A 26,461-nucleotide genomic window follows, 5' to 3' on the forward strand; every position below is an offset into this window, starting at 1 on the left:
GAGGCTATCAATGCCAACCAGATCGCTCAGAGCTTCAACAGGCTGATATGGAGTCCGTAATTCCACCAGAGACCAGAATCTCTGGAGTGATGCATCTGTCACTACTGTCAGATCTGGTTATGGAAGGGAGAGAGATCTGCCTCTGATCTAATGGTGGTTCGCTAAGCACCACTGAATATCTTTTGCAGTGCCCTCTGAGATCTGGACCATCTTAGAAAGATCTCCCGGATTGCCCACTGGAACCTCAGATCCCACTACAGAGCCCTCTATGCCAGCGGGCATGTATCACACGCAGGATGAAGGAGACCATGAGGCCCAGCAGCCTCAGAGTCAGTCTCAACCAAACCCAGGATAGAGGCTGAAAAATGTGTATCATTGCCTAAATATACTGGACTCACCGTTAAGGAGAATACGCCGGAAACTGCACTCTGTCTAGAACAGCTTCGATGAAAAAAGAGGGTTTGAGAAGGGGGTCAGGTGTCACTTTTGCACAATTATAGTGAACACCAGAGAATGCAAGAAACCAGCCATAGTTTGAAGGTGGAAGACGACTATCCTTCAAAATCCAGTCCTCGAGGTAGGGAGAAGACTGGCACCCTTGATCTCTGAGGATGAGCTGCAGCCACCAACATCACCTTGATGAACACCTGAGGGGCTCTGGTAAGACAAAACGGGAGGACGGTGAACTGAAAGTGCGTGTGTCCTACTACGAACTGCAGGTAACGTCTGTGGGTAGGCAGGACAGGAAAGTGGAAGGAATATGCTGCTTACAAGTATGCATCTGTTCTGGTCATGTAGGGCTGTTGACATTCATATCTGTGCATAGATCGCCGCCTAGTGTTGGGTCCGGATGATTGCACTTTGTTGTCTTGGAAGAGTCTTCGACGTATCACGAGATAGGCGACTCCTCCCCTGGACTACAGTGCGCATGGGCATCTTCTCCATCCTCAGATTGTTTTTCGCCATTGTGGCAGAGATGGAGATAGGAAAGTAAGAGATGGCCATGCCAAAGATAATGCTGCAGCTGCGACAGGCACCGGGGAGGGCGGGCGATATGAATGTCAGCAGCCCTACATGCCAAGAACAGATGCATACTGGTAAGTAGCATATTCCGTTCGAGGCATGTGGGCTGCTGAATTCATATCTGTGCATAGACTGCATAGCAGTATCTCCTCTAGCGGTGGCCGCCTGTGCCAGCTGCAGCAGTTTGGAAAAGAGTTTTGAGGACAGCCTGGCCTGCAGCAGCATGCTGTTTTGCTTGCACGTCTACACAGTAATGTTTATTGAAAGTGTGTATGGTGGTCCAAGTGGCTGCCTTACAGATGTCTTCAAGGGGAATATTTCCTAGGAAAGCCATGGATGCCCCCATTTTCCAAGTAGAGTGTGCTCTAGGGGGGGGACTGTTAAAGTGCGTTTAGCTTTGCGATAGCATATTTGAATGCATTTAACTATCCATCTGGCTATTCCTGACTTTGAAATAGGATTTCCCTTGTGCTGTGGTGCAAAAGCAACAAATAGTTGTTTTGTTTTTCTAAATGATTTAGTCCTGTCCACATAATAAAGTAGAGCTCTTTTTACATCTAGTTTGTGTAGGGCTCTCTCAGCTACTGACTGTGGGTTCTGAAAGAATACTGGCAGTTCAATTGCTTGATTGATATGGAAATTGGATATAACTTTAGGCATGAATTTGGGGTTTGTTCTAAGAACTACCCTGTTAGCATGTACCTGCATGAAAGGTTCTTGAATTGTTAGTGCCTGTAATTCGCTCACTCTTCTGAGTGAGGTAATGGCAACTAAGAATGCAACCTTCCACGTTAAGAATTGTAGTTCGCATGTGTGTAAAGGTTCGAAGGGATCACCCTCTTTAAACCTTCCATGAAGGCTTTGATTGCTGGTACTCTAAACAGCGAAAGGTGTTGCCTGTTTTGAAGGTATGCTGCTATAGCAGCAAGATGTAGTCGTATAGAAGAGTATGCTAAGTTACTTGTGTGTAAGTGCAGCAGGTAACATATAATGTTTGGTATGGAAGCGTCTAGTGGGTTGATTTGGTTATTGTTGAAGTAAATAACAAATCTCCTCAATTTAGCTGCATAGCACGCTCGTGTGGTTGGTCGTCTTGCCTCCCTAATGATGTTCATGCAGTCTGGGGGCAAGTTAAGGTATCCAAACTCTAAGATTTCAGGAGCCAGATCGCTAGGTTCATCTGATTGGGATCTGGGTGTCTTATTTCTCCATGGTTCTGGGTTAGAAGATGGGGAGCAAGGCACAGTCGTTGGTGAGGAACTACTGAAAGTTCTAGGAACGTTGTGTACCATTGTTGTCTCGCCCATGTGGGAGCAACTAGGATTAGTGTGAGTGAGTGTTGTCGCAGCTTGCGTGCCACCAGCGGGATCAGCGGTGCTGGGGGAAAAGCGTACGCAAATCTGCCTGACCAGTTCATCCATATCGCATTGCCCAGTGACAACGGATGTGGGAACCTGGCGGCAAAGTACCGGCATTTGGAGTTTTCTTTTGTGGCAAACAGGTCTACCTCTGGGTGACCCCACTCTTCGAAGAATGGCTGGAGAACTTAGGGGTGAATCTCCCATTCGTGTATGTGTTGGCTGTGCCTGCTGAGCAGGTCGGCAATCTGATTGTCCTTCCCGGGGAGAAAAATGTTTTTGGGAATTGCCCATCTCCATATGCTCTGTGCCAGATGGGACAGCTGTGGAGAGTGCGTCCCCCCTGTTTTTGGATATAGTACATTGCGGGCATGTTGTCCGTTCGGAACAACACCGTCTTGTTGTACAAGTATTTTTGAAAAGCCTTCATGGCTAGGAATATTGCTAGCAACTCTAGATGGTTGATATGCAGCCGTTTCTGTTTGTTTGTCCAGAGCCCTTGTTCTGTGTATTGAAGGAGATGGGCTCCCCAGCCTGTCAGTGATGCGTCCGCTGTTAGTACTAGTTGTGGAACTGGCTCTTGGAACAGTCGCCCCTTGGAAAGGTTTTGTGGGTTCCACCACTGCAGAGAATTGTGAGTGCGACTGTCTACCAACACTAGGTCTTTTAGTTGTCCACGAGCCTGGTTCCATTGCCCTGCTAGGCATTCCTGTAATGGGCGCATTTGGAGTCTGGCATGGGGGACAATGAATATGCAGGAGGCCATCATGCCTATGAGCTGCATGAAGACTTGAGCTGGCAAGGAGTGTTGTGGCAGGAATTTGCGAATGAGTATCTGCATGCTGGCTATCCTTGCTGAATTGGGATATGCCTTTGCCACTGAGGTATTTATAGTGGCTCCCAGGTATTGCTGTATGTGGGAAGGCTGCAGATGTGATTTTGTGTAGTTGATTGAAAAGCCTAGGCTGTGTAGCAACTGTATTGTTTGTGACGTGTGTGCCGCACACTCTTGGTACGATTTTGCTTGTATTAGCCAATCGTCCAGGTAAGGGTACACATGGACGTGTTGCCTCCTTAGATGTGCTGCCACTGTCGCTAAGCATTTTGTAAACACTCCTGGAGCCGTGGTAACCCCGACGGGCAAAACCTTGAATTGGTAGTGTTGACCTTCTATTGTGAACCTTAGGTATTTTCTGTGGGCTGGATGGATGGGTATATGGAAGTATGCATCCTTGAGGTCTAGTGTTGCTAGGAAGTCTCCTTGCTGTAGCAAGGGGAGCACTTGTTGTAGTGTGATCATATGGAAGTGCTCAGACAGTATGTATTGATTTAGGGGTCTGAGGTCCAATATTGGTCTGAGGGAACCGTACTTCTTTGGAATCAGGAAGTATAGGGAGTATACTCCTGTCCCCTGTTGGTGGAAAGGGACTTGCTCTATGGTCCCCTTTTCCAGCATGCATTTCACCTCTTGTTGTAGCAGGGTGATGTGTTCTGTGGACATAGGACGATGTCTGGGTGGTATGTTTGGTGGCGTAGAAGTCAGTTCTAGGCAAGAACCAGACTAGATAATTTCTCTTACCCACCTGTCCGTGGTAATTACGTGCCAGACAGGTAGGAACTGCTGTAGTCTGCCTCCGACTGGTGTTAAGTGGTCCGGAGGCAGCGTAATGAAGTCACTGTTTTGTGGCAGTGGAGGCTCTGGTGTTATTGCCTCCACGCCCTCTTCCCTTATTACTGTTACCTCTGTAACCTCCTCTGGATGTGTTCTTATTGAAGGAACCTTGTGTGTTACTTTTGTATGATGCAGATGTTTGCGAAGCATTCCCTCGTGTGTTTGCTCTGTATGAGGAGCGTCGAAAGGAGCCCCTATGTTGTTGAAATTGCAAAGCACCCATAGATTTTGCGGTTTCAGTGTCCTTTTTCATTTTGTCCAAAATGGTGTCGACAGCAGGGCCAAATAGAAAATCTGAATTGACAGGTTGGTTAAGAATGGTGGACTGCACCTCATTCTTAAAACCGGAAATACGCAGCCATGCATGTCTGCGTAGCAGGACGCTAGTATTAATTGACCTGGCTGCGGTGTCAGCCTCGTCGAGCGCACATTTGATGGAGGCGTTTGATATGAACTTTCCCTCCTGGATGAGGTCATCGGCTTGTGCTTTAAAAGGCTCGGGTAGGTGTTGCATAAGGCTGTCGAGCTGATCATAGTGCGCCCTGTCGTAGCGAGCCAGTAGGGCTTGTGTGTTAGCAATCCTCCATGAGTTGGAGGCTTGTGCAGCTACCCTTTTGCCTGATGCCTCTAGAATTTTTGACTCTTTGTCAGGGGGAGGTGCGTCCCCTGTAGTCTGAGAGTTGGCTCTTTTTCGTGCGTTTGCAACCACCAGAGAGTCTAGTGGCAACTGGCCCTTGATGTAAGTAAGGTCTGAGGGAGCTGGCCTATACTTTTTCTCTATTCTGGGATTGATTACCCGTGCCCTGGCTGTATCCTTAAATATGTCTGGGGCATGTTTTAGAACTCCCTTGAGCATTGGAAGCATTTTGACACTTTTTTCTGCAGTAGTGAATGTGTCAAACAGGAAGTCTTCATCCACATGGTCACTATGCATATCTACATTATGGAATTGTGCTGCCCTGTCTATCAGTTGGTTGAAGACCACTGTGTCGTCTGTAGGTGACGGCTTAGTAGGGTAAGTGGATACATCAGGGATGGGATGGGTGTCATAAGGGTCAGTTGGCTCTTCCCAAGGTTCCTCTTGGTTAGGATCTTGTGGGAAATCATATTGAGGCTGTGGCTCATACCCTGTGTCTCCCTCATCGTCCCCGTGGTGTGAAGGTGAGGAAGGAGCAAAAGGTGTGGTAGGCATGATAGGTTGAAAAGGGATGAAGAGTCTTGAGGGAGAAGTCCCAAAGTCCTTTTTCTTCAGCGGAATAGGTGAATCAGGTACAAAGCCCAAAGGCCTCTTCTTCCTATGCAGTATGGTAACTTTACCAGTGTCTGGGTTAATATATATTTTAGCTTGGTCGTCTGATGGATCTGGGTGGAATAATTCTTCCTCTACAGTCCTGAGTTTAGTGTTAGACTTTTTCGGGTCGGTAACACTTGGTTTTTCAATGACTTTTGGAGGTTTGTTGGACTTTTTCGGCTCGGGCCCTGGTTTCAGGTCGACGAGTGGTTTCGGGTCAACCGGAACTTTCGGGTCGACACGTTTTTTCTGCTCTGTAGACTTCTTTGGATGAGTGTCTTTCACCTTGTCGATGATCATTTTTGGATCAACTGGTGTCTAAGGAGCCGTTATCTTCGGGTCGATAGGCTTGTCCGGCTTCGATACTGGTTTTGGGACGGCACCGGTTGCCGGGTCAACGGTTTTCGGAACAGCAGGCTTGTTCGGGTCGGCGACCTTTTTCGGTTCGGCGCCCCTTGGCTGTGTGACTTTGTTCGGGTCGACCGGTTTTTTGGGGTCGACGGTTCTTGGCTGAGCGGCCTTTGTGGGGTCGACAGTCTTTTTTGGCTCAACGCTCTTTGGCTGTGCGGCCTTTTTTGGATCGACGTCCTTCGGGTCGGTGACCTTTTTTGGCTCTGGAACCTTCTTCGGGGCAATGGAACTGGGCCCAGGGGTCTCTGAAGGTTTTGGAGCCGAGCCGGAAGGCGGGGCTGGCGAAAGTTTCTTATGATCTTGGCTAAAGCCTTTTGGCGATGCCTCAACCGGAGCCTTTGGTAACGGGCTAGTCGGTATCGGGGGTAGTGTACTCACGATATGCCCCGATGGGAGTTCCTCGTCGGAGTCGGAGTAGTCCTCGACGGTGACGATTTCGAGGTCCGAGTCTGGGGCGTCCTGTAGATCCTGGTCATCATCGAAGATGTTGTCCGGTTCCGGTGCCTGTCGCTGCATTTCTTGCCTAGCAGCCCGTCGGTTTCGTATAGTTTTTTGGGATCGAAACTGGGCGCAGGCCGGGCAGGTTTCTTCCCTATGGTCTGGGGAAAGGTACTTGTTGCATACTGAATGTATGTGGGAACTTGGAGTGGCATTGTGGGCACCTTTTAAACGGGCTTCTTTCCATCGACGGTCGGCTCACGTGGCGTCGAAAAGGCCCAACAGCCCGCGTCGACGACCGATTCGAGATGGAAGTTTGGATCGACTAGAGAGGTACCGAACGAGAACAATACCGATGAAGTCGAAGGCCTTTTGGCCTTTAGAAAAGTTTTGTTTTTGATTCCGAGTTGGAGTATAGGAGTTTGCATCCGAACCCAATGGCGGAAAAAAACAATCTGAGGATGGAGAAGATGCCAATGCGCACTGTAGTCCAGGGGTGGAGTCACCTATCTCGTGATACTTCGAAGACTCTTCCAAGACAACAAAGTGCAATCATCCGGACCCAACACTAGGCGGCGATCTATGCACAGATATGAATTCAGCAGCCCACATGCCTCGAACATATGCATCCGGAAAGTCCAACACTACCATCCAGTCTCCCAGACCCAAGGCAGAAAGGACTTGAGCTAGTGTGAGCATTTTGAGTTTCTCCTTTTAAAGGAAGAAATTGAGAGGTTGCAGATCAAGGATAGAACAAAGACCTCTGTTCTTCTTGAGCACCAGAAATTGAAGGAAATGGCAAGCACAACCTACTTCTGATGCCAGCACCCTCTCTATGGCTACCATGGACAAACGATCTACCACTTCCTGATGGAGTACAGAAAGTTGGTCCTCCGTCAGCATGTCGTAAATGGGTAGTATGGGTGGAGGGGTACTCACAAAGGGTGTGGGGTGGTCACAAAGGGTGTGGGTAGTCACAAAGGGGGTGGGGTAGCCCCTTTTGACAATCAGTAGAACCCAGCAGTCGAATGTAATCGACCTCCAGTGTGGCAGATGATGGCATATCCTGCATTCCGCTGGGTGTCCATGATGGTCAGAGGGCAAACTAAGAGGCTTGTAGGCTGCGACTGCCAGAAGAGAAGGGAGTCATCAAAGTGCATGTACATTAGCAAAGCTTGGACATCCCATGAAAAGCCAGTCATCCTCAGCCAGGCGTGGCACTATAAGGCAACCAACAAAGAAGCTTCTCTGCTTAGTGAGTCGGTCGTGTCCAGCCCACTTCGAATTGTGAACGTAGCTGCGTCTCTCCAGTCAGCAATAGCTTGGGAGAGTCTAGACGAGCTCCTCGGGGACCATAGGCCGCACTTGCGTAACCAAATCTCAGAGTGAACGGGAGCATTGGCCCGAAAAGAACGCTGTGATTACTGATCGCAGTGCCAGGGTGGCAAAAAAAACCATCTTCTTGCCCAAGGTGTTCAGACTTTTGGATTCCCTATCTGGTGGGGTGGTAGGGAATGCAGAAGGATTTACTGGGGAATTGGAGGCTTGGACAACCAAGCTCTCCAGCGTGGGTGCTGTGTGAGGAAATTAGGATCCGTTAGGGCGGGGTGATGAAATCGGGCAATTGTCATTTTCACAGGCAGGAGCCCATGTGCAGGGCTTTGACCGGGCCACAAGTAGGACGTCCGTGAGGGCTTCGTTAAATGGAAGAAACTGTTCATATAGAGTGACTCCCGGTTGAAGCACCTTCATCAAGACGTTTATCTTGACAGCCACGAAGGGTAGCTGAAGGTCCAGGACCTCAGCTACCCTCCTTATCACCATAGTAAATGAGCTCCCTCTTACATGGCCACAGTAGGAGGAGAGGCGACATCAGTAGCTGGGAGGTATCCAGTTCACTGGTATCCACCAAATACTCACACTAAGTGTCCTTTAGGGGGTGGTATTCTTCAGAGTCCAGTGGCCCCTTCGATTCCTCTGCTAGGAATAGGGCATAGGCTCCGGCCTTGGTGGCATGATGTAAGAGGGGGCATTGGATGACCCCCATCCGTTTCCATGTCAGAGTCGTGGATTAGAATGGGGATGGTGCCTGGAGCATCGACAGCGGGGTCAGTGTTAGAAGAGTTCAAGGAGATGCCTGGCACCAGTCCGGATCCATCTGTGGATCCAAGGGACCCGACAGGCGTCGAAGAAGAACTTCCTAGCAGAAGACCTGTAGGGGCTCCTCCCGAACCTGCAGGGCCCAAAGGCACTCCAGAGCAAATGGACCACCCAAAAATGAGGTGCACTGCCTCATAACATTTTCGAGGTTGGGCAGGGGTCGCTTCGGCTCCCAGAAACTCAGGGAGGTGCAGAGATGGCCCAGGCACAGCCTCAACAGCGGAGCAAAGCCGTGAGTGTTGACGCTCCTTTGTCGGGTGAGTTCAACAGATGGGGCAAAGTAAAAGAGCTCTTTGACTTCTTGCTCTTCTTTTTCTTGTGGGACTTATCGGAATGGGAAAACTTTGAGGATGATTGATAGCTCCGCAACAATTCCAGGGCTTTCCTCTCAACTGAGATCAACACAGTCGCGGCGTTGCAAGACGAGCAGCAAGAAGCTCGACAGTTCAATCCCTCAAGGTCTTGGGGTGTATGGAGCGAAAATCAAAGTAGGTCTTGTCGTGGTGGTAACGCTCAAGGAATTAGACAGACTAGGTGAGGGAACGTCACTGTCATTTTTCAGTAACAGGCACCGCAGGGCTTAAATCCAGCTTTCCTCATTGACACCCCTACCACACCTAGAAACAAGTCTCAAAAACGTAGACAAAAAGTCGAGAAAGACAGTCAAAAAGTGACTGAGGGTAGCTCTCTCCACAACTGCGCTGGGGTGGTGCCTAAGTATGTACTGCGCACGCTACTTCCAGTGCGGACAATGTAATGCGGAGCAGAAAAACGCCACCTACTAGCTTGTAGGGGTACTGCTCACAAACATTTTCTGGATTCAGTCTGATGCCTGGGGATAATTTTAAGGTAAGGAATCTGCGGGTAGTAGTCTCTATCAGATACACTGCATCATTTAAAACATTAATTGTATAAAGCAAGAACACATTACAGGTGGTGCAAAACTTATAAACAATATTGCAACGGTATGAAGACAGATGTACAAAATATTATCACAGAACAAAAATCCGGACATCAGAAACCATCAGCCCTTGCACTAATGCAATATGAATTAAAATCAATATAGAAAGGCTGCAAATAACACTGTGAACTGCATGCAGGTGATTATGATACACTTAACCTCAATAGCCAATGGATCTCATCAGCCAAAGGAACTAGGCAGGGTTTTTAGCCCAGCATTTCTGTGTGTGAGATATTGGTGATAGGTGTGACTTAGATGGTGATCTTGGCTGATATAGCTCAAGGAGTTATATGGGTTCCCTATAGACAAATGAGTACAATTCAAACTCCTCACCCAGGCTTTCAAGGCACTACATAACTCTGGTGCAGCATGCCTCAACTATCGCATCTGCTTTCATAAACCTTCCAGACACCTCTGCTCGGCCAGACTCTGCTCGGCCGGACACCTACTCGTACATATCCCACACATACAAAAAACCAGATCCAACAGTCTTGCCTTCTCCTCCATCGCTCTTAAAGGGTGCAACTGCTGCTACACATCGGAGCCTCCTCCTCATTTGCTGAATTCAGTAAGAAGTGAGGAGTACTTTTTGAGTAGTCTTTCCTGGTCCTATGTGGGCTTCTTTCAGATGCTTAGTGTCAGGCTACCTACCCGGGTGATCGTGCGCTTTACAAATCACCAATAATATGACGTCTACTGATTCCCACTAGCCCTTAATGTCACAGTAGGAGCTTCGCTATTAAGGTATGTGGAAGGCCTCAATGTTTTGCACAATGTGAAACATTGTATTCGGGCAGAAAACACGCTCAATGCTTGATGTGTACGGATCTATATTGTCATAGCTCTATGGTGCATTATCTGACGCAACCATTGTCGAACCCGTTTAAGTGAGGTAAACCACACTGGCGGCCACTCCTTCTGATGGTGTCAGAGGGTCCTGTTAAAGTGGCCAGAACAGACACAGCAGTTAAAGAAGCAGTTAGAATTAGGAATGGATTTTCGGGTGTTTGGAGTGATGCTATTTACGGCAGCACCAGAGACACACCATCTAATCAACTGCTAACAGTAGTAATTAAAAATGTATTCCTATCCTGAAACATTCGATTCCATTCACCAACACTTTGACCTTTTCAATAGTAGCCTGGGAAAAACTTAGTGGGGTGGGGAGGGGTCTCAACATATATGCAGGATATGTTAGATATCACATTGTTATGTATTCAAAATCAATCCTTTATTTTAAAAGTAATATCACATGTCATTTGTAAGTATATGCGCCAATGTTATTAGAGACGATTTCTGATCACGCTTATTTTCGATAACTTTTCGATAACTTACCGATCGCACCACTTCACTTATTAGGATGACTGGTGTTCTCTTGCTTGGACTAGCTGGAAGTATCCATTGACTATACAATTCAAGTAAGAACTGAGAACAAGAATGTATATCCACCCCAGCACGATGTTTCCTGCAAAGAACCAGCAACTAAGGATGAAATAGTAATGCAAAAACTTTAAGCTTTAAATAATAAACAATCTGCAACTTTGGTAACTGCAATTTTAGTTGACATCCATTCTCACATGGAGGGAGTGCCCATAGTAGAGACTATTCCCCCTATTTAAAACTCTCAAATCCAGCAGCAGTTAATGTCATTAATATTCGAGTTCCCATGACACATATCCTACTAAAGTTCTGCTTTAACTGGCTGCCTTGGTTATCCCAGCCCTCGCAGCATCACCATTGCTGCTCCAATTTGGGAAACAGTTCTTTACAAAGTATATTAACTATGGAATTAGGATGAATATCATATTAAACAATAACCATTCTATCACTCTCAACAAGTAACAATGTGCACTGGACTTCTCTATGGTGTTAGGGTTAAAAACAGGTCCTGTGTGCAATAGTGTAGCTTTGATGCTGTCAATGAAACATATAACGAGGCAGGCCGTATCCAAAACAGACCAGTTAGATAATGAAACTTAAATAGATGAAAATGCAGTGTTCACCCTCAAAGGTAAGACAGAGTAGAGCTTAATGACAATGGTTGGCTGTCTAGGTGGTGGATATGCTTCTCTTCAGATTTGAACTTCCATTCACAACATGAGCACAAGGAATTCATCCGCCGATTGTAGTATATGTTGTATATGTTGTACATTAACATACATAATACCTCACAATCACCCTTTTAATAGTACCAGTTTGGAGGCCCATTAAAGTTTTTTGTAGACCTCACATGCCAGGTACTTTTTAACCTCAAATTGTCACTTTTCAGAACCCACCACTCACTTAGAAACACACTGAAACCTCACACACACCAAACATAGCCAAATGAACAAGTTACTTACCTTCGGTAACGATATATCTGTAAGAAACAGTAGTTAGTATTAGATTCCTTACCTTAGAATATCCCCAGGCGTCAGTCTGGATCCGGAAACTTTTGCATAGCAGTACCCCTGCGCGTCGGTAGGCGTCGTCTGCAGGCGTCCCCTGCGGCTCCGCGTCCGTCGTCGGCGTCGTGCGCCGTGATGACGTCGCTGGAGTATATAGACGCCGCCTCCGCGCGCTGACGTCAGTTCTTTGTACATAGCTTTTCCGCGCCAGAACACGCAGAGCCATGTGAGAACCAACACTGGTGCCATTTGAAACTAGGGCCCTGAAAGGGATGTCCTTAACCCTAGGTATCAGTTCGCAGAACGGGGAGGATGGGCGGGGCGGTAAGGAATCTAATACTAACTACTGTTTCTTACAGATATATCGTTACCGAAGGTAAGTAACTTGTTCATCTGAAAGAAACAGGTTAGTATTAGATTCCTTACCTTAGAATAGATACCCCAGCAATACCAACCCCGGTGGTGGGTCTGCGAACCAATACAATCCTACACCAGAAAGTCCTGGAGAACCGAACGGCCAAAGAAGCCATCCCTCCGGACTTGACTGTCCAGGCAGTAGTGCCTCGCAAAGGTGTGCAGCGAGGCCCACGTAGCCGCCTGGCAAATGTCCTGCAAAGGGACTCCCCGGCCCAGGGCAGTAGTAGCCGCCGTGGCCCGAGTGGAATGGGCCCTCAGCCCAACAGGAGGCTCCTTCCGAGCCAAAGAGTAGCACGCTTTGATGCACAGAACGATCCACCGAGAGATGGTCCGTTTATGTACCGCCCGTCCCTTCTTCGCACCCACGTAGCCAACAAACAGTTGGTCATCCACCCGGAACTGGCGTGTGCGATCCATATAAAATGAAAGCGCACGTTTTGGGTCCAGACGATGGAGCCGCTCTTCATCCTTTGAAGGATGCGGAGGCGGGAAGAAGGAGGGTAAGGTGATGGACTGCCCGATGTGAAAAGCAGATACTACTTTGGGCAGGAAAGAAGGTCTAGTTCTCAGAACCACCTTGTCTGGATGAATGGACATGAAAGGAGGTTTGACAGAAAGAGCCTGGAGCTCACTCACTCTCCTGGCAGAGGTGATGGCAACCAGGAAGGCCGTCTTTAAAGTCAGGAGACGGAGAGGACAGGAATGAAGTGGCTCAAAGGGAGCGCACATCAAGAAGGTCAGAACCAGGTTCAAGTCCCACTGAGGCATCACGAACGGAACAGGTGGATAAATGTGCGTGATGCCCTTCAAGAATCTCGTTACAATAGGGGACTTGAACAAAGAAGGTTGATCAGGCAGCCTTAGAAAGGCCGAAAGGGCAGAAAGGTAGCCCTTGATAGTGCCCAGAGCAGAGCCCTGCTGGGCAAGAGAGAGAAGAAAGAGGAGAACCTCGGAAAGAGGGGCAGAGAGAGAGTCCACAGCCTTTGCTGTGCACCATGCCACAAATCTGTTCCACCGGCAGGCGTATACCGACTTTGTGGAGGGACGCCTGGCTGCCAGAATCACATCACAAACCTCAGGAGGCAAGTCAAATGGCCTCAACTGTCGCCGCTCAATCTCCACGCATGGAGGTGGAGACTGGACAGGTTCGGGTGGAGGACCGTCCCCTGCTGCTGCGACAGAAGGTCCTCCCGAAGGGGCAGGCGAATCGAGGGACCGACTGACATGCTGAGTAGCTCGGGATACCAGTACTTTCGAGCCCAGTCCGGAGCCACAAGGATAACTTGGGCCCGGTCGCGCCTGATCTTCTTCAGCACTCTGGGCAGAAGTGGTATAGGCGGAAAGGCGTACAACAGACCGCAGCTCCACTCGCGCCGAAAGGCGTCGCCGAGCGAGTGCCGTCTTGGAAACTCCAACGCGCAGAACTGATGACATTGCGCGTTCTCTTCTGTGGCGAATAGATCTAACCAAGGCTCTCCCCATTGCAGAAAGAGGCCTTTCGCCACGTCCGAGTTCAGACGCCATTCGTGATCCACCGAGCACCGACGGCTGAGTTCGTCCGCCCTGGCGTTCAGAGAACCTGCCAGGTGTTGAACCGTCAGAGTCACGCCCTGACGTTCCAGCCATTGCCAGAGACGCAGAGCCTCCTGGCAAAGGGTCCACGACCCCACTCCGCCCTGCTTGTTGCAGTACCACATGGCGGTGGTGTTGTCCGTGAACACCTGCACTACACTCCCGTTGACAAAGGGGAGGAATGCCTTCAGTGCTAGGCGAATCGCCCGCAGCTCCAACATGTTGATGTGGAGCCGGGATTCCGCCGGAGACCAGATACCTCTGATCTCCGCCTCTCCCAAGTGGCCTCCCCAGCCCTGGAGGGACGCGTCCGTCACAACCACGTGCTCCGGTTGGGGAAGGGAGAGGCATCTGCCTCTGACCCAATCGCGGTCCGTAAGCCACCACTGCAACTGGCTCGCAGTGCCCTCCGAGATCAGGACATGGTCGGATAGGTTGCCTTGATGCTGGGCCCACTGAAACTTCAGGTCCCACTGCAGAGCCCGCATCCGCCACCGGGCGTGATGCACCAAAAGGATGCAGGAAGCCATCAGCCCCAGCAGCCGCAGCGTCAACCTGACCGAAACCCGGGATAACGGCTGAAAGATGGGAATCAAAGCCTGTATATCCCGGATCCGCCGTTGCGGAGGATAAACCCGAAACTGCACCGAGTCGAGAACCGCTCCGATGAAAAGGAGCTTTTGAGAGGGACACAGGTGTGATTTCGGCACATTGATGGAAAACCCCAGCTCGTGCAGGAGGTCTGCCGTCATCTGAAGGTGGTGGACGACTGTCTGGGGCGAGCCCGCCTTCAACAACCAGTCGTCGAGGTAGGGGAAGACTGAAACCCCTAACCGGCGCAGATGAGCTGCGACCACCGCCATCACTTTCGTGAACACCCGTGGGGCGCTGGTAAGGCCGAATGGGAGCACGATAAACTGAAAGTGCTCGTGGCCTACCGTGAACCGCAGGCAACGCCGGTGGGCCGGCAGGACGGGGATGTGAAAATACGCATCCTGCAAGTCCAACGCCACCATCCAGTCTTGTGGGTCTAGAGCAGCCAAGACCTGAGCCAAAGTCAACATCTTGAACTTCTCCTTCCGGAGGAAGCCGTTGACATTCCGTAGATCCAAGATAGGACGGAGGCCCCCCTTGTCCTTCTTGGGTACCAGAAAGTAGTGGGAATAGCAACCACCCCCTACTTCTGGCCCAGGAACGCGCTCGATGGCCCCCTTGGCCAAGAGGGCCGTAACTTCCTCCTGCAGAAGTGTCAAGTGGTCCCCCGACACACGGTGGTTCTGCGGTGGCATGGCTGGAGGAGAGGTCTCGAAGGGGAGGGAGTAGCCCCTTCGGACGAGCTGCAGCACCCACCTGTCCGATGTGATAGAGCGCCAGCGGGAGTGGTGATGGCGAACCCTGCCACCCACTGGCGTCACATGGGCCTGAAAGCACGGACTAGGAGGATTTGGAGGCTGATGCTGCGGGGGGAGGTGTGGTCTGACCTCGCCGTTGTCAACGACCGCCTTCACGGCGGAATCCACGGCCGCCACCGCGTTGAGAAGTGTTCTGCGGTGCGTGGCTGGCAGCACGTGTGGGACCGCCCCTTCCGTGGCCACAAAAGGAGCGAAACGAACCCGTTTGCTGGCGCTGGGTCGAGAGACCCAAGGACTTGGCCGTGACCCTGGAGTCCTTGAAGCGCTCCAGCGCGTGGTCCGCCTTGTCGCCAAACAGGCGACTGCCATCGAACGGCATGTCCATCAAAGTATTTTGGACATCTGCCGAAAAGTTGGCGGATCTCAGCCAGGCGTGGCGACGAATCGCCACCGTCATGGACATCGCTCTGCCCAGCGAGTCGGTCGTATCAAGACCACACCTGATGGAGTATCTTGCTGCATCTCGGCCTTCAATCATAGCCTTGCCGAGCTTTGCCCGTACCTCCTGCGGGCATTCTGGCAGCAACTCCGCGACCGTATCCCACAGAGAGTGGGTGTAGCGGCCCAAGAGGCATGCGGTGTTGCAAGACCGCAGTCCCAGACTCAGGGACGAGAAGACCTTCTTTCCATATTGGTCGTACCTCTTGGATTCCCGGTCGGGCGGGGCCGACGGGAATGCGGTCTGAGAGGTCGAGGCCTGGATCACCAGACTCTCAGGGGTGGGATGGGTGGACAGGAACTTGGGGTCGTCCGGACACGGACGGTGGCGTCTGGCCACGTTCCTATCAACAGGCGAACCTGAAGCGGGCCTGGACCACGTGCCCAAAAGAACGTCTGTCAAGGCTTCGTTGAACGGCAGCAGAGGCTCCTGTGGACATGACTGCGGTTTGAAGACCTCAGTGAGGATGTTAGGCCTCACGACCGCGACGGGGAGCTCAAGGTGTAAGGCCTTGGCAGCCCTCATCAACACCACTGAATAAGCAGCCCCAGCCTCCGAAGCCACAGTAGGAGGCGAGACAAAACCAGGGTTAGGAGAGTCGTCCAGACCACTGGCGTCACCCAAATCACCTGTCCAGTCCACATTGTACTGACACTCACGTGACAGAGGGTCCTCAGACCCCTCCCAAACCTCTCCGTATTCTACATCTTCCCCATATTCGGAGTCAACAATGTAGACCGGCTCCTCGGGGTCCACAGGCCCCATCGGCGTCGGACTCGGCGTCGGGCGACGCCGGTCCGACTCCGCGTCCGGAGTTGGAGAGGTCATGGGGACGGCGCCGCCCCCGGAGCACCGGCGCCGCGCGGTGGTGGCGCCGGAGCACCGGCGCCGCGCGGGGGCGGCGTCGGGGGCAACCCCGATGGAATCGGCGCCGGAGAGGCCGGTAGACCAGCCGGCGTCGACCCCGAGGGTCCCTGCGGCGCCGGGGTCGGAGCCGTCGGCGGCGGCGGTGCCGGAGCACCCGACGGCGTCGAGGCAGGAACACCCGAACCGCTAGGACCCCCGGACGGGAGCACAGGGCCCGAAGGCGCCGTAGGCCCCGTCGGAGGAGACAGTGCCCTCATGGCCATAAGGAACTCCTCTATCTCCTCACGCGACGCGCCTTGCCCAGGGACCGCAGGGTATGGAGCAGGCCGCGCCGGCGACTCACGCGGAGCCGCGGGGGTGGGGCCACCCGAACCCCCGGCCGCATCGCGCGCGCGTCGGGGGGAGTCGGGGGTACGATGACGACGCCCCGACTTCTTGTGTCTCCTACCTGAGGAACCAGAGGAATGGTGACGACTTCCGGAGCGCTCGTGATGGCTCCGCGACCGCTCCCTCGACCTCTGGCCGGACCGGGACCGCTCTCGACGTGGGTCCGACACCCGCAGTTCGAGTAGCTTGCCTAGCTTTACTCGTCAGGGCCCGGCAATCGACACAGTCGTCCACGGCGTGGTCGGGGCCCAGACACCGGAGGCAGAGTCGGTGATGATCCGTGACCGACATGGTGCGGTCACAACCGTCACAGTTCTTAAAACCGGGCATCCTACCGGCACCGTAACAATTATTAAGATTCAAAAACTTTGGTCAAAAGACCGGAGTACTGCACTTCTCGGATCTGCGCTAACTGGCGCGGAAAAAAGAAGAACTGACGTCAGCGCGCGGAGGCGGCGTCTATATACTCCAGCGACGTCATCACGGCGCACGACGCCGACGACGGACGCGGAGCCGCAGGGGACGCCTGCAGACGATGCCTACCGACGCGCAGGGGTACTGCTACGCAAAAGTTTCCGGATCCAGACTGACGCCTGGGGATATTCTAAGGTAAGGAATCTAATACTAACCTGTTTCTTCCAGATATAAAAGTGCTCCCGCGTAGTCGCCGGTTAGCAGCACGCCGCATCCCGTAGGGGCTGCGAAGACCCCAATGATGAAGCATGACCCCAAGGGTCCTTTTGGTGTGTGAGGGGCATTTAAAGAACACAGTGTGCTCCCCACATTAGCTGATGTAATGGCCACAAGGAAAGGAGTAATTCATTAAACGTGCAAGAATACAAGCGCTTAAAAGGTTGACCCATTAGAAAAGTATCCCACTGTGTAACTGAAAAAGGCACCCAAATTTGTCCTGAATATCCCTAGGAAACGGATTTAATTCAGGTAACTTGAAAGGAGATCTTTCATCTGGTGAAAAAAAGGACATATAGAAATAGTAGCTGGCTACCCTTAAACTGTGCTAATATTCAGCCCTTCTGTACAAGGGGCAATCTAGTACTTTTTGCTAGGCCTCCTACAAGTAATACAAAGGTTTGAGACAGGAGAGTGCTTCGTATCTACACCAAGGGTTAAATGCTGGGCACTAATATAGTGGTCTATTGGCTCCATTTAGGGTACTGAAATCTTGCCCCCTGAATTACGTGCCAGCAACCACAAAGGGGGATGGCCCAACAACAGCATCATCTAGCATCAACCTGTGTTATGTACCACAGGCAATAAAAATGCCTTCCCTTACCTTAAGAGAGATCCTTTGCTGGAACAAGGCTGAAGTCCCTTGCTCAAAACACTAAGGGGGTCATTCAGTTTGGCAGTGTAGGTCAACTGCTATAAACTGGGGGTTAAACCACAATTGTATTCCCACTGTCCCATTTAGAGGTGGGGGGCTAACCTTGCAAAAATGGGCTACAGAAAAGCAACCAGGTCGAAGAGAACAAGAAAGTGAATTCCTTTAGACCTTATCGTCAAGGGAGAGTTGTACTTGTATCAAAACTATTTGCTCATTTGTTGAAAAAGTGCATTTATTGACTTTTGAAAGACGCAGTGTGCATAATGTAATTTTCTCTGTACAACAATTATTTCCTTTATAGTGTTTTTTTTCTTTTCAAATAATAAAAGAAAAACATCTGTTTAGCTTGCACATTTTACTTAGGATGCTTTTGTCGCATATACTTATCTTTATAATAATACGAATATCATGGAACTTTATCATAAGTAGATAGTGCAAGGCAAAGTATTATCAGACCAATTAGGAGGTATGCCTTTTTAGCCTATATGTCTATTTCATATTTGCTTAGTTCTCTTTTTCACACAAACAAAGAACAGAAAACAAAATGCTCTAGAGAAATTGGACTAAAACTGGAGCTTGACATCTGAAACACCGCTTACATCTGAACAGAACGGAAATGCTAATCTTCTTTACCACCTGAGGAAGCAGCTCTGAAGTGGTGGATGGCGGTTACCTTACAGTGCAGGTGCCCTGGTGAGGGCATGACAAACTTCTGCTATGTGCCATTTTCACGTCTCCTCTTGGTGGTAGGCTTGAAAATGCTCAATGAATGATCTGGAAACAATTTTTAAGTATTATTACAGACTACAATTTTCTCCAGAGCACTGTATGTGAGCAAGAAAGATTGTAAGTGAGGTAAGTGTAGGTAGGGGGTCATAGTTCAGGTTCTAACACCACATGGTCGTACAAGGCTAACTCCTCTGCATATTGTATTATGGCTTGTACTACACTTTTTTGTTGGGCATACCTGGAGTTAATCGGAGATGTTGGAGGTGAAGCAGGTGGAGGCGCATCCGTTTCATCTTCGTCTTCTTCATCCCATTCCTCTTCTCGTAATGGAGTGATGCGATTTCCTAACCACACTGAGTGTATAGAGACCTACAAAAGGAGGAAATGTCATTAAAACAGTAATGTTTAACTCAGCCCTAATAGGAATGCACAATAATACAGTGAAAGCCTTTTCATATTGCAGTTTTTAGCCTGTAAAAATAGAACCTTTTAAACAGTGGCGTGAAGTTTGCCACTGCACATTAAAAAACAAACTTAGAGCTGTACATGTGTATTCCAGGGTTGCTAAAATCGTATTAGAAACCACTGAAATTCAGGGAATCTGAATTAGACCAGACCATTAGTGCAAATCCTACATACCATGAGACAAGTTCAAAACTGCCAAAGCTCACAGGGAACTGACCTCACAGGGGTTCACTCCACATGAATTATATGTCAGATAGTCCTACAAAGTGGGAACGGTTTACATATACCATTGACTATGAACCCCAACCTCAGATGTCTCTGTACATTAGACAAGCCCAGTCCTATTCAGTAAACAGTACAGCAGTGGCATCACTTGAAGACCCCAGCTGCCCTGAACAGGGACAGAGACTGTACTATGGACTCGCTGAAGACCTGGTAGTGGTAATTCCCTTCACAGAACAGATAGTCAGTGGTTGCTTAACTGATGATGGTGAGGAGTTAATCAGGGATGCCCATCTATCACCAGGGGTGGCTCCAGAAGTGGAGCTATTCCGAATATCCCTTTGGAAAAATCACCTATAATAATAATAATAAGGAAGTTTATATAGCGCCTGGTTACGCCATCCCGGCGTGTCCCCGCGCTTTGGAGAAGAGGCCAGTCCAATAGAAAGGAAGAAGCCGCAGGCCCAAGGCTAATCTCAGAGAACTAGTTAGCGAACAGGTGAGTTTTAAGAAGACTCCTAAACATGGTCTCCGATTGTTCCATCCTCAGACATAACGGGATTTTATTCCAGTTTTGCACAGCTAAGAGGCGAAATGAGCGGCAGCCCATTCTTTCTTTCTTAATCCTAGGGATTTCAAGCTGCCCAGTCCCGCCTGACCTCAACGTTCTGCCCGGTACATACCTAGTGATCAGGTTTCTCAGGTACATTGGAGCCTTATGCCAGAGGATGCGATGACAAATGAGAAGGGATTTAAACAGCACCCTTTTCTTAACTGGAAGCCAATGAAGAGCTTCAAGGGCTGATTTAGACGCTGCTCTTCTGGGTAGTCTCAAAACCAGTCGTGCTGCTGCATTCTGCAGGACTTTTAGCCGTCGGAGATTCTTTTCTGGAGCACCTAGATATAGAACATTCCCGTAATCCAGGCGGGAAGTGATAAGAGCATGCGTCATGGTCTGCCTGGCCTCAATCGGGAGCAGATTCAGTGTTTTGTTAAGTGTTTTTAAAACACCAAAACATTTCCCTACTAGCCGGTGGATGTGGCCTTCATTAGAGAGAGCCGAATCCACCCAGACTCCTAAATTCTTAGCCTCTAGACATGGTATAGGGGTGGGGCCTAAACATTGAGGCTACCAGTCTGCGGTCCAGCAAGATTTTTCTCTACCAACCACTATCACCTCGGTTTTGCCTCCATTCAACTTTAAGCAGTTTTTATTCATCCAGGGGGCAAGCTCCTGCATGCATGCCTTAAAGTTAGAAGCCTCGGCCGAGGGTGCCTGGGATAGGGAGATCAGCAGCTGAGTGTCATCAGCATACAATACTAATTCCACTACAAACGCCTGCACCACCTCAGCCAGGGGGGACAAGTACAAGTTGAACAGAGTGGGGCTCAGGGCAGAGCCCTGAGGGACCCCCTGCTAAACAGCAACCTCTTTAGACTGAAAGGACCCACGATTGACCTGGAATCTGCGCCCTGTCAGAAAGGATTTCAGCCAGCCCAGCGCAGGACCCGAGACGCCCCCTCTGTTCAGACACTGCAGCAAGGTGAAATGTGCCACAGTGTCGAACGCCGCACTGAGGTCTAGCATTACCATGAGGCACAGGGTCAGACTGATTTGCATATAGCCATGTCTGAACTGGGGTGGCTGAGTGAACTAAAGAATGGTGATAGATTAAACCCAGATCAGTTGACTGGGGGTGTTTGATTTGTTCAAACGCTCCGTCCATCATCCCCTTTTGTATCGCTTTGTTCGCCCTAAGTGTGGCAGGGTATGCTCAGACGTGAGTCCCTTGCTCACTTGGCCACTGGATTCAAGATAGCCTGGCTGATGAGGATTATGAATCCGAAACCGGTCCCAGGATGCTTGTTTCCGGTCCAGGGAAGACATGGCTTGGCAGTTCGGGCTGGACTGTTCCCATGAGGCACAGGGTCAGACTGATTTGCATATAGCCATGTCTGAACTGGGGTGGCTGAGTGAACTAAAGAATGGTGATGGATTAAACCCAGATCAGTTGACTGGGGGTGAGTGTTTGATTTGTTCAAACGCTCCGTCCATCATCCCCTTTTGTATCGCCTAGCATTACCAGTGCCATGGTGTGTCCGGCGTCTACTCCTTGCCTAATGGTTTCCGTGGCTCTTAACAGAGCGGTTTCGGTAGAGTATCCCGCCCGGAACCCGGATTGTGAGGGGTGCAGGAGATTAGCCCCCTCCATGTGTGCTATTAGCTGGATGTTGACCACTTTCTCCGCTACCTTCGCTACATAAGGCAGCAAGGAGATGGGTCTTAGATTTTCAAGAATATCATGGCTGAGAGTGGATTTTTTCTAATAGGTAGGAACACAGCTCTTTTCCAGGATACTGGCAACGTGTGAGATACAAAAGTGACCTCCAAAACGTGTCTAATATATGGCTCAAGAGTCTCCAGACTCTCTCCTAGCACCTTGGGAGGGGCTGGGTCACTGGGGGAACCAGACTTAATGCTGAGCCAGATGCTTCTTAAGGTCTCTGGAGGGGGGACTATGTCAAGAACAGCAGCCTTGGAAGGTGATTTAAAAAAAATGGTTTAGGTTATCACCTATCCCTTACAACCTGAATTCAGACAACTAGTATTCACACACTGTCAGGGTGAAAATTAAAACTAATCAGTTTATTCCTCCTGAATCACACGATTCTGAGGTTCCAGGCTCAGGGGCGTTTGTTGGCCAGGATGGATTCCTCTCGGCCCCAAGAGTGCCTCAGAGATGAATTCTCTAACTTCGAGGGTGGGACAGAAAGAATACCGCAAATATCAACCCTAAACAGAAAAGTGAAACCAAAAGAGAAATGCACAGATATTTCAGAAAGAGAAAATAAGGGAGAGATGGAGTGATATCTGCTAATCCCCATGTGCTCTATAGGCTCACCATCGAAGGTAAAGGGTACTGTGCCCCTGTTGAGTGTCACGCAATAACCAGTTGAGTCTTAAATGGATACCGGAAGTATTTCCACAATTACTTCTTGTTGCAGGGTCAGCATTAACATTTGCCTGTTTAATGCATTTCTTTGTCATTTTGTGTATCTAGAATGGGGCTGCGTTCTAGAGATGGAGCTTTCCTTTGAACCAGAAAGTACCATGAACATAGTCCTTTTCCTTTTAGAAAGGAGAGATCTTCCCCACTCCTCCTTTCTGCAGTAGGATGTTAACCTTGTGCTGAAGTAAATCTTGAAAATGAGAAGAATATCTGGAGCAGATCTGAACTGCAGAGAATAGACATTTTGCACAGCATAGTATTCACCAACCATCTGTTGTCATATTTTTCTACTCTGTAAGATGGTTGCTAGTGCTTCCTCCACTGAAGTGAAGAAATAAGGAGTGGGATAGAGAAGTCACGGCTTGGCAAGCGATTTTCATGCTGTAACAGGCGACTGATGTCTCACTGAGCCTTTAATTAACTTTCTAGACTGCTATGACACCTACTGCTGCCGTTAGTAGTATCACTTGTGCTACTGAGGGGTTTGATCCCTCTGCTGTGAATAGTACTGGTAATTGCGATTGTACTAATGCTTGCAATACTCTCTTCTTTTTCCTAAGCTCACCTCCGTGAGGTTCTCCAACTCAGACTTCATGAATTGTATATCTTCAACTGCATTAGTGCAACTGCAACTTCATGCACTGCTTCTGACTTTAACCTTGGCAAATCTGCACCAGGATGAACACCTCATGGTCAAGCCACGGCAATAGTAACAAGTTGCCAAATATGATGAACCAGTTACAGCACGGATGACTTGGCTTGACCATCAAGCCTTCCCGAAGGACCTGTTTAAAATCATCTACATCTTCTCTGCAATATGACAGAATCCAACAAGTAACCCTTGTACCTTCTAAGCAATGCTGTGGCACTAGCAGCTTTCATGGCGGTTGCAGAAGTTTCACGGACCTTATAGCCAATAGCATCCATCTGCTTATTTTCCTTGTCAGGAAGTACAGTAGATGTTGGAGAAGTAGGTGATATTTCCTTGCTGACGAAACAATATCAGAGCTCAATTCAGGAATTGCAGATCGAAAAACACAGATTTTGATCCTGAGGCTTGTATTTCTTCTGCAGCTTGGCTGGTGCAGATCTAACTGAAGCTAGGGATAAGAGTAGTTCCACTGCAGGCTCTAAAAAGCCTGGGACCAGAGAAAGAGGGAAATGTGAAGCAGTGCGCTGAGTCTCAAAAATAAATGATGTTGTTGCGTGCACATTCGGGACTGGAATAATCAGTTTGTTTGCACCTCTCACCAGTATCTCATTAACATGGCAATGTCATCTATCAGGATGAGTCTTGAATGAGAAGACTCAGACTGTGTAGGAGAGTAGTCCCTGTTGGACAACCAAGATGAGTGGGTCTGAGATTTTGAAGGAGAATGGTATGTTGACTAGGGGAAATAGCCTGTACTACAAGGTTTTTACCACGTTGTGCCTTCACCACACATTTTTTACCACATATGTTTTTACAACATATAAGCCTTTACAATGCATACCTTTACCAACGCAATTCAGCATTTATATAAATGAAGCGTGGTAAAGACATACGTTGAAAAAGCATATGCGTTCTAAAAAATGAGGTATAAAAAATGCATGCTAAAGGCATGAGAAGTATTTACCCACATTGTTCCATCATACAGCTGTTGACCAGGAACTTTGTCTGGATGGCATAAATGATACCTAGGCCTCCTAGATTGCTTATCCGATGTTTGGGATCTGGGCATGGAATGCAAACATTGCCTCTGGAGTTGGGAGGCTAGTAAAGGCATTGGGAGGCAAAGCCACTGGCTGGCAAGCCAACTGAGAGTTGACAAATTGAGAACCCTCTGTTGGAGGTAGTGGTTCTGCAGCAACCAGGAATGGATAAACTGCTGCTGGTGAATAATGCTGGGAGATGCTATGATGGATGACAAACTCAAGACAAGCAAAGTATGGCACAATGAAGACTTCACTCTGGAGTATTTAGAGTCTGATGTGCCTAGGCGTCTTCTCCTTTTTAGTTTATGATCAGATTATGTGGAGAGGGGCAGAGATCTAATTGATGTTGTTCCTTTTGAAGTTGGAGCTGGACAAGGCTTCCATTTTGAAGTGTTTCAAAGCTGACTTTCTAGGAGCACAACATCAAAAGGGGTCCAAGCATCAACCTTGCTCTCAGTGGCGAGCATATTGAGCCCTACCCACCCGGATGTCACAGATTTCAACTTTGATTGAAAGCATTGTGTATTCCCAGACTCTTTTGAGGCCACACTGTAAGCCCAACTAACAGTGGTGTTTGGCCGCAAGACCTTGCATTAATCGGCCATGTAGCATACCTACCCTGAGCAGCCCATGCAGGGTCTAACCATTTGTAGGGAAAGGCTCTTTGTGTTTTGTTGGTTGCTCTCAAAATAACAATTTTTTGTGTTTTATGTTTTAATTGGAGGGGTATTTTTGTGTTGTTTTAACTTTTTTTACAACAACTGGTGTAACTTTTGTTTTTGCTGGTGGAACTTGCAGAAGTATTCCACTATCTGCTCCTATTCTAGTCACTAGTTTTGCTACCCTCACCATATGTGCACTTTTCACTCCATACAAAGAGTGCATACAGGTGCAGATTGATCTCCTCCTCTGAACTATATCTTCTGGCAGGCTTGGTAATTTTGTGCCCTCCTTTACCTCCACTTGTCCTCTCCCTCCGCCACCTGGTGTGCTTTTTCTCATTAAGAGAAACCCCCAAAAATATCTTGACGAAATTTTTTTTTTTATTTGGGAATACCCAACACTGAGGTATGGACCATTAGAAAGCCATAAAACTCCTTGGGCCTTCCCTAAAAGGATAAACACCCTCACCCACATGTGGCATGCTACGCCATCAAGCCCTTTCTCCTAGGGATATACTGAAGGTATGCTTGGTGGGTTCCCTCTAGAGCTCTCTATTAGGAGATAATGAGGAATGTGCCTCCTGTTAGTAAGGCAAATTTGAAATTAAAATGCATATGGTATGATAGAGCAATGGAAATTTTATTGATGCTTCCCTTTTACATCAAAAAAAGCTATGCATTTCATAGTCCGTCCAATGCAGAACCTCAATTACTTGCCAACAGGATTCTGCTGCCTTGCTGTTGTGCCCCTTATTTGACCAGGACATTAACCAGGAAAAGGCCCCAACTCCCAACTATCTTTACCCCTCCCTTCTAAAGTAGGTATCTAGGTATGTCAATCTAGAAGGGACAGATGTGGTTACACCTTCCCTGTGTGGTAAACCAATTGGTCATCTGATCAGAGGTAACTCAAAATGGAGCCACCTGGATGCAACTGGTGTCAGCTGCAGGCTGCCAAGTTGTGGGTAGTCCATAAATTCAAGTGACTCTGGTCCATCTCTTCCATTGGTGGACCAGGTGGAGAGCCCAGTTCTGTCCCTGGTGAGGGATTTAGCCCACTGGCATTTTGCAAATATAAAATACAGCTCTTCATCAGAGTACTGAAGAGGGAAGGTTCACAGTGCTGACAAATAAACAATGACATAATTACCAAACATACACTTGTGTGAAATCTACATAGCCTGTACTTGTGTTTGCCCTGTTAAAGAGTTCACAACCCAAGACAATCAACATTGAAGACTAGAACAAAAACAATCATACTAATTAGTGGTGGCTATGCAGTGGATAGGAATGGGAAAGCAAGATAACAAAGAACAAAAAGTCCACCAAATCTTCCTTTCCACTCTAAAAAGATCTGCTGAAATGTATTAGCCTCTGAGAAAAAGAATGCAAACATATTTATATTAACAAACCTGTCCTAGTTTGTAGCTCATGTTCCCAATTTCTCTCTCAGTGTTGATCTGTAGCAGAAGTTTCTCATGACTGATGAGAGCACCTACAATGCAATGAGAATTCAACGTAAAACAATAAAGAGACC

The 26,461-nt window shown here is 48.8% G+C and overlaps 1 protein-coding gene across 2 annotated transcripts in view; it reads right to left on the reverse strand.

Moving 5' to 3' along the window:
- HTT (huntingtin) overlaps window positions 1-26,461 on the reverse strand; it is a 1,924,961-nt gene that overhangs the window by 226,214 nt on the left and 1,672,286 nt on the right. For both annotated transcript variants that reach the window (XM_078678546.1, XM_078678545.1), the window contains 3 exons: window positions 26,337-26,419; window positions 19,108-19,238; window positions 10,650-10,779 (listed from right to left, as the gene is read on the reverse strand). In XM_078678546.1, coding sequence (XP_078534672.1) covers window positions 10,650-10,779; window positions 19,108-19,238; window positions 26,337-26,419 — 344 coding nt within the window. The remainder of the gene's footprint in view (window positions 1-10,649; window positions 10,780-19,107; window positions 19,239-26,336; window positions 26,420-26,461) is intronic.

This window comes from Lissotriton helveticus, chromosome 2_2, assembly GCF_964261635.1.
Source record: "Lissotriton helveticus chromosome 2_2, aLisHel1.1, whole genome shotgun sequence".
Taxonomy (NCBI): Eukaryota; Metazoa; Chordata; class Amphibia; order Caudata; family Salamandridae; genus Lissotriton; species Lissotriton helveticus.